The sequence below is a fragment of the Amphibalanus amphitrite genome, unplaced genomic scaffold, assembly GCF_019059575.1.
Source record: "Amphibalanus amphitrite isolate SeventyFive unplaced genomic scaffold, NRLGWU_Aamphi_draft 000301F_arrow, whole genome shotgun sequence".
NCBI classification, from domain to species: domain Eukaryota; kingdom Metazoa; phylum Arthropoda; class Thecostraca; order Balanomorpha; family Balanidae; genus Amphibalanus; species Amphibalanus amphitrite.
Window position 1 is genome coordinate 36,892 of NW_024881796.1, and position 8,837 is coordinate 45,728.

An 8,837-nucleotide genomic window follows, 5' to 3' on the forward strand; every position below is an offset into this window, starting at 1 on the left:
GGCAGCGGGTGCTACATTCCGTCAGTGACGCATTTCCTGTCGCCGGGTCCCCGGTCGGTCGGTCGCGCGGTCAGCGCCTCTCGTCAACGGAGCGTCACCGACCGGCGGTCTGCGGCCGGCACCGCTTACACGCCACTTAGCGGCCGACAAACGGGGCCGTCTCGGACGACAAACGGAGCCGTCTCGGACGACGAACGGAACCGTCTTGGTCGAGTGGCTCGAGCCGACACTGGAGCGGGACTAGGGAGAGGCAGAGGACGATAGGGAGGACAGGGGAGCTGCAGGAAACTGGAGCGTTGAAAAGTAAAGAAGAAAGTCTGAAACGACATTACGGAGGATATTGGGAAGCAATCATAAACAAAGAATCGTTACCTTTGTTTTTACTCGCATAAAAAAAAACGTTGCAAGAGGCAGACGGTCTCAGTTCTCCCAAAATCCTCAGTTTTATTTTAAATATCCACAATGCAAAATATAGGTACATATAAAAAAGAAAAAAATGTTCAGGTGCATTACAGTAAGAATTCACAGCCACTTCATTGTGAAGGCCTAAACAGGCTAACAACTCCCTTCGCTGAATAATCGGCGAACGAATCAGAGTAAAAGACAAATATTGCAATATCCTACTTCTCTCCTTCTTCATTTTGTCCCACTCCTTCCTATTGCCCAAAAACATATTCTTACTGCATTCCAGTCCTCTTTGTCTTTTCATCCTTCTATGAAACGCTAGCAAAGAAAACCATGCTCAGCTATTCTGTCTCATTTCAGACATGATTGACTGTTCCCTTGTTCTCACGTCAAACTGCAAGACGAGGACACTGCGCTCGTTTGGGAATAGCCGGCACGCGGCCAGTGCCCGGCGGCTGGGGCGTTGAGCAGCTGGGTCAGGGCAGGGCAATGTTGAAGGCACGCGCACACTACAAGAGACGGCGGCGGCGGGGGCGGCGGCGGCGGCGGGCGCCCTCAGTCTGGTGAATCTGCACAGCCGCCGCTGCTGCGTTCCGAGCGGTAATCAATAAGGGGGCGGTCTATTGCTGGCCATTAGTGGCGCAGCTTGTGATTAAGTCGGCGCGGACGGCGGTCGGCCACGGCGGCGCCTCTGCACCAGACAGGGCAGGGCCTGCCGAACACCACCCACCGGCGCCTCTGCGCCACAGACAGGGGAGGGCCTGCCGACCGCCACCCGCCACTGCCGGAGGCCCCGACGGATGCCGCGCCTCCGCCGCTGCCACCGGCCCGGCCCGCACGCAGACCAGCCAGCACGTATGTAAATATGCGTGCAAGTGCGCATGGAACGCCGCTTGGTGTAGTTTATCGTAAAATATGTGTTAGAATAACAGTTGTGTCAGAATTCCTGAGATACTATCGTAATGAATCCCGCACTGAGCTCCTCACCAGAACAAAATAGATGACTTATTACAAATGATATGTATTTATACAAATAACAATGTACAAACATGTCACGGGAGGTCAAAATTCGAAGTCTGGAAGCGATCATAGCGGTGACAGCGGCGTTTCGTGCGCCGTCCTTATCGCAGTCGACATTCCTTGTACACGATCTCAAACAATTGCACGGTGGGGACAGAGAGGACACACACTCGTCGGTCGCTCGTCGCGTCGTTACATAATACTGACAGAATGCGACGCGCGGATGACTAGATTTCATGAGTGGAGGGCTGCCGGCTGCGTGGGGACAGAGGCGCACAGGCTCACATCTGGGCGTGGCGCTTCATGTGCAGCGCCAAGTGGTCCGACCGCGAGAACGCCCGCTCGCACAGCCGGCACTGGAACGGCCGGTCGCCCGTGTGCTTGCGGTAGTGGCGCGTCAGCTCGTCCGAGCGGGCGAACTTCCAGCCGCAGCCCTTCCACGTGCACTGGTACGGCTTCTCCCCCGTGTGCGTCCTCTGATGCGCCTTCAAATGCGAGGACTTGGTGTATGTCTTGGTGCAGCCCGGGTGGGCGCAGGTGTGGATGATGACCTTCCGTTTGGCCCAGGTCCGGCGGCGGCGCGGTTTGGCGGCCGGCGGCAGCGCGTGCAGGCTGGTCGGGGTGCCCGCCGGGGCCGCCGACAGGTAGCCGCCGTTGGCGAGGAACTGCGGTGACGAGGGCGGCGTCACCAGGCCGTTGGTGTGCATGCCGCACGCCGCGCCGGCCGTCGGGTAGTAGCCGCTGAAGCCCTTGTGCGCCTGCTGCTGCTGATGCGCCTGCTGCTGCTGTTGGTGATGCTGCTGCTGATGATGCCACTTGAGCCGGTTCTCGGGCGTCACCGGGGGAGACATGTAGCCGCTCATGCAGCCGTTATCGCCGTAGAACATCTCTCCATAGCCGTGTGCGGCCTCCAGTTGCTGCCTGGCCGACTGTGGTGAGCCGGCCGGGCCCGGCCAGCCCGCCTCCAGTTTTATCTTCTGGGCCTCCGTCAGCGCCGACTGAGCTCCGCCGAAGCCGTCCACTCGGCTGCTGAGCGCGTTGTCGGCGAAGTAGTGAAGCCACTCACCGCCTGCCGACCACTGCTGTGGGTACTCGGCCCAAGAGGCGGCCGCGTAGCTGCTGGCCAGCGTCGGCGGCGACGCGGGCGGCGCCTGCGTCGGGGGCGACGGCGCCGCCGCCGGAGCGGGCTTCTCCATACTGTCGCTGAGCAGCACGTGCTCAATGTCCTGCCAGACCTGCAATGGTGGAGATGTGTCGGTCAGATATGATGACAGTTTTTTTATTCAATGTCACGGAGGTCGGATCACAAGGCCGACACGATGCGGTTCAAGTGACCCGGTCAACCAGTGGGGCTGCAGTGGTTGCTGAAGAGCTCTGTGCCGTCGGCTATCGGCACATCACGGCCACGCCGCTTTTTGTTCGCGGCACCCTCACAGGCGGTAATTGCACTAAAAGTTGGCCGCCACAAAAACGGGGCAATTGAAACATCGGAAAGATACGAGCGGTCGGCTGACTGTGACAAAAACTCCCGCCCGACCTGGCTGCGATTGATACGCCGGATTGATCGATTATCGAACAAATCTAAATGTGATCAGTAACCAAGTGGCGATGGCAAAATAATAAAAAGCCCCTAATAGCTCGAGTGACAAGGGAAAGGAACACTCCATAAATTCATCGGGGTCGCCGGGCAAGAAAGTTGTACGACGTGAGCGAGACGAAATAAATCCCAAAGCGAAACGAGAGCGAGACCAAAGCAAGACAGGCCATTACCGATTACACTGACTGACACATGAACCAAAACAGGTAAACAGCTTCATGGAATGTCGGAGAGTGTCTGGAGTACTCACCATGTCCGGAGTATCTGTGATCTCTGTCGCCATGGCCACCACCTGGTCTCCTAGCAACGGCGAGAGTCCGCCCGCCCCGCCTAACATCGGACGCGTGGGCAGCCGACTGCTGATAAGGCAAATGATGGCTGGCGGCGAAACGACGACGCTGGCTGTATGCTCACGGCGCGGCCAGGTAGGATCGAGTGTTGGCGGCGACCCGACGGGCCTCCCACCTCTCTGTCATGCTTACTGATGTCACGCTCGGCCAATGGGCGCTCGCCGAGCTCCAGCGGCGACCAATAGCGGGCCGCGCGCCGCTCCGGGCCGGCCCGACAGCCGAGCCGGCCGGCCGGCCGCGCGGCACCGCCGCCGCCGTCACCGCCGTTACCGCGCCGCGCCGCGCCGCCGCCGATACCGCCGTAAAAAAAAAAACAGCGGCCACGGGTCGACACGAGCGGGACCCAGGTGGTGGCCGACCGACCCAGCCCTTCCTCTCTGTGCGAAAACATGTCAGCTGGGGCAGCCGCGATGAGTGACGGCGATGTGATTATTTGGAGCGGCCGGCGCACGAGCGCGATGGACATGTCCTGTGTGGCTGTCAGAGGAGCGAACCCAGTACCGGTGCTGTAGATACGGTAATGGGTACATTGTTTGACGTCTATTTTAGCTGTTTTCTCGAGCTGGGGTAGTATTTTTAATAAGATAATTCGCTCATTACTTTGCGGTGTTGCCAAACCAATTGAACGGATAGGATGGACGGTATGAGAATGCGATTTAATGTGATCTGGCGGAGGTATTGAAATCTACCATGCGTAGATAAATTACCATATTTTCCGCGCATCATGTGGTCATTCAGAAGTCATTCACTCCATTGTGTGTTGGCTTTGATTGCCGTCTGGTTAGCGCCTCTGCTGATCCTTCACCATCTCTCTGATGACTGGGCGTGTCGCAGACATTCCTACCGACCGGCCCCGAACTACATACACGGGCTCCCACGTACACACAGGCACACAAACACACACACACACGCATTCACTCATTCACTGCTGCCTCACTCATTCACCCACACGCACAGAGTCGCTTGCCGACCTGGACAGATAGCAGACCCCCCAGTCGGGCCGGTATGTCGGCTAATCGACGCACGGAGCCATCCGCGTCCGTTTGTCACACAATATCGGAGTCTCATCACCGCCCGGTGGCGTGGTGGGAGGGCGGTGGCGACCTGCCAGCTCGACCTCCCCCGGCCAGCACCTCAGAGCCGGCGGCCGAGCGAGTTTTGATTTGGGTGGGTGCTGCTGCGCTGCGGATTCCGGACCCGGCTGGCTCGGAGGTGTTAATGGCCGGCCCCGTGGCCTGCTGAGGGCAGCTGGTCCCCTCCTCCGCCCCGTAAAGCGCGATTGATGAGCGGTAGCGCCGCCCGCGGCAGTGCGGTGCGGCGGTCCAGTGTTGGTTTACTGCCCCTTGCCGGTATCGAAGAGCTATCAAAGTGAGCCAACGGCTTCGGCATAATCGGTTGCCTGTGTAACGGAGCCTATGTTGTCTATACGGGTGCTCTTTCCATGATTGGCTTCCAATTTACGATGACATATAGGAGCATGGAACCACATGCTTGCACCGGTGTAATTCCATTCTTGAGGCAGATTCAAGAAGTTCTCGCTGATTCCATACTGATCAATACGCTACCGTTGCCAACTTATTCATGGCTATCGTTCTAGCTACTGATTACATTTTCGACACCTCATATAAATCAGGTGGGATGCCAGTGACTTCATCCCGTAATATGAAAGTTGTTTCTTCCCCGATGCATGCTCGCGATAACTGGTTTTCGGGTCGTGTGCGGCTCGGAGCTCTCGTTGGACGCCGCACGGTATCTGGCGATCTGGCCATGCTGCACGTGCTCGGGGGTACCGTCGAGGGCAGGAGTCAGACTCTGGTGCTCCGACAACAGCTCCAGCCCCGCCCCGACCACGCCTTCGTCTGGGCGAATCACCAACGGTGGACGGGCCCTTAGCGTTAACCCTCGCCGGCACAGGGGGGGGGGGGGTGATGCAACCCCCTCCCCTAAGGTTTTTCGCGAATAACTCGCGTAAAAAGCGGCCGATCGCAACGAAACTTTCAGTACCTTCGCATTGATCAATTTTACACCTACCCTGAAAATTTCATGACCCTAACCCCAATGACCTTTGACCTGTGACCTCTTCTGTGACCATGTTTGGCCGAAATCGCGGTTCGGCGCATGTCGGCTCGCATTAGCCGCGCGTTTGCAAGCTTTTCGTGGTTTCAAACGTTCAAACATGTGATTTGATGTTGCTCCCATGCATTAGGGTGGGTGTCAAGGTCACCTGAAGGTCAGGTCAGGTCATTGACCTTTGGTGACCTCGGGTGACCTCGGTTCACTTTTTCGAGTTTTACATGTTTCTAGGCTAGTTTTTGGAGCTGAATTTGAATTTAGCAACCATTTGAACATTTACGAAGTAGTTTTGGTGCCTTCGTAACATGTTACGAAGCTGTCCGAGGCGGTTGACACGTATTACGAATACCCGTCACAATCCCTACCGGTTGACCTGACCTGACCTGACCCGACCAGGTCTAAATGCTTAAAAACATCATCTCTGATCAAAACCAACACGATATTCGTGATCAGTACCCCGGAAAACCACATAGCAGCCACACTTCACGACTTTCTAACAGGTCCCGATTTTCCCGGTTTTCGGGTCATTGACCTGACCTGGAAGGTCACCCGATGACCTAGGACCTTAAAATTGGGTATCATCGGCTTCCTCTCGTGACGGGCAACACGCTCGTTTTTTCCGCGAAGCTCTAGCTCGATCAGGGGCCAAACGCGAGGGGGGTCGTACCAACCCCCCTTGTGCCGTCGAAGGACTCAAAATGGCCTGTGCCGGCGAGGGTTAACATTAGCTGCACCAACCACGGTAAACGGGCGTTTCGCGAGCACAGTCAGCACCAGCAGCACCTACAACAGCGCAGGTTACAGCGGCTGCTGCGAGAGGATGGCAGCCAGGGTGTAGCCATATAAAACTGCGTATAACTTCACACGAAGTAAGTTGATCTGTCGCTGCACACTTCACCACTGAAATAACGGCACTTATTGGTGCCCCATGATATTTTCATGCCCTTCCCTTTTTTATGCATAAGGCAAACAGTTGAAAATAGCCAAAACAATTTTGTAAATAGATATCCTTCGATGATCACTTTCACGAGTCATCGTCTCGGGTCACCCTTCGGGCTATAAAAACGTTTATTTCGTAGAGCCCGATTTTTTCTTTCTATGATTATATTACGATGTTCCTAAACGTTTATCATGGCTTGTCAATATGCCACAAAATAAAAGTTGATAGAAATGGTTGTAAACTTTAGTTATCATGAAACCGTATCAATGATATAACTACCTTCCTACCTGTCCTGCATCTGAAAGCTATCGAGGGTGAAAGACGTCGAAGACGACTCAGGTGCATTTTGCGTGGGTAACCGAAGGTTTGTGGTCAATAGTTGAAACACAATTCGTTAGAATTGTGTTTTTCTATTGAAAAACAAATCTGAGTATTTTACATACCTATAGATTGGAGTGAGTGCGACTCCTTGGCACAGGTGATTATTTGCTTATTTGTTTTGTAGGATTAGGCTCCTGCAGTCAGTTGTGCACATTGCAGAGCCGGGAGGATGATAGGAATTAGGGGGAGACATTGGTAATAGGCGGATATCCTAAGTGAGTCATCTGGACTGAGCCCATCCAATGGACAGGCCACCCTGCTATAGGAGAGCTTCCCGCATGGGATAAAGCTGCCTGTCCAGCCCGGAACAGGGGGTTGAGGCGTGTAGGAGAAGGATTTGACTGTCCTGAGGATGGAAAAGACGGAACGGTGGCATAGGTGAAACACAACAGCATTTTTATAGATGATAGTCAGGGAAACTAATCAGTACATGCCTATCTGACATAGGTATGCGTGTGTATTAGCTGCAAATGTCCAATTCATAATTAGGAGCATGTCGTACATTCTGTATAATTCAGATTCCAGCTAAGCAGGGCTCATGCCTATGATTGGTGAATAGCGGACCATACCGTAAAAGTAGCTACCATATTTGTTATATGGTACACCGAATTCGTGGGTGGATTTTTTCCTGTACGTAGATTTTTTACCACGTGCACCGTTACGGTCCCGTTTTGTTGGTGTGAAGGCGAAGTGGCCGGTGGCTGCCTGCCGATCAGAAGATAACGTCACACGGTGTCTGGCAGGCGGCTCGTGGGCCCAATAAATATTAAAACTGAAATTACGAGCGCCGATTGTCCATACGAGTTCGACGTGTCGGAAGGAGACCCGCGTCCAGTTTCTCCAGACAAAGGGCTTACGGTCGGCCTCGTGTTGATCGGTCGTGTTTGAATAATGTTATCCTGCATAATCTACTTATAGGCTGTTGAGTGAGTCTTTTACGAGCGCTGCCTGACGCCTTGTTCGATCAGATATGTCGAACAGGGCGTGCTTCTGAGCGCTTCTAACACCGGTATGATTTGCTTCGGAAAGCATTTGTAAAGCAAGCGTTCTAAAACTGTCGAATGGAAAAGACCAGTAAAGACAAATAAGGAAGCCGCGTTAAACCGTTGGCGGCGGATCATGAAACCTGGAGGTCATTTACTGGCAGACCGCGTGCCGTAGGAGCGTTCCATGGGACGGTGTTACCCGGGCAAAGTGTCGCCGCATACTGTGAGCGTCATTTTATCGGCCTTCCGCCCGGCCGCCCTCCCGAATCACCGTCACGGCTAGTTCGCACGTTTGCCAACAGATGGCAGGCGTGACATGGGCGCCGTTCGACGCTCCGCGCCTGCTGTCGAGAAGGGAAAGTCGCACCGAGGCTGCATTAGTGAGGTGAGCGTTATGTTATCACTTGGAGCTGCCTAGAATATGAATTACACCTATCCGTGCTTCTATCCTCAGGATACTGAAATCCTTCTCCTCCAAGCCGCAACCCCCCTCCGGGCTGGACAGGCAACTTTATCTCATGCGGGCTGCTCCCTTCAGGGCTGCGGAGTCGATGGATTTTCGGCGACTCCGACTCCGACTCCGACTCCGGCTTTCAAAAACCAACTCCGACTCCGACTCCGACTCCGGGCAGAATTGTCGACTCCGACCGACTCCAACTCCCGACTCCGACTCCGCAGACCTAGCAGGGCTGCGGAGTCGACAGATTTTCGGTGACTCCGACTCCGACTCCGGCTCGGGTTTCTAAAATCGACTCCGACTCCGACTCCGACTCCGGTCACAACTGTCGACTCCGACCGACTCCGACTCCGACTCCGACTCCGACTCCGCAGCCCTGGCTCCCTTGGAGCGGCACCGCTGCTCCTGAGGGAGCGCACCCCGTAGCCGGGTGCAGTGAGTGCCTTGGGGCTGGGTGGCCTGTCCTCTGGACGGGCTCAGCCCCGGCGACTCACTAGGGTGCCTGCCCGGACCAATGTCTCCCCCTAATTCCTATCATCCTTCCGGCTCTGCAATGGTCTTGTCGACCGAAAGGGCCTAACCCAACAAAACAAACAAACAAATATGAATTAAGACTGTTTTTCAGCAC

General features: G+C 55.1%; 1 protein-coding gene across 1 annotated transcript; it reads right to left on the reverse strand.

The window, feature by feature from the left end:
* Positions 1–1,406: 1,406 nt before the first annotated feature.
* LOC122387865 (Krueppel-like factor 1) lies at positions 1,407–3,470 on the reverse strand. Its single transcript, XM_043378446.1, has 2 exons — positions 3,273–3,470; positions 1,407–2,660 (listed from the first exon to the last, which is right to left on the reverse strand). Exons 1-2 carry the CDS (start codon positions 3,357–3,359, stop codon positions 1,707–1,709), a joined length of 1,041 nt encoding a protein of 346 aa, XP_043234381.1. The 5' UTR covers positions 3,360–3,470; the 3' UTR covers positions 1,407–1,706.
* Positions 3,471–8,837: the final 5,367 nt, after the last annotated feature.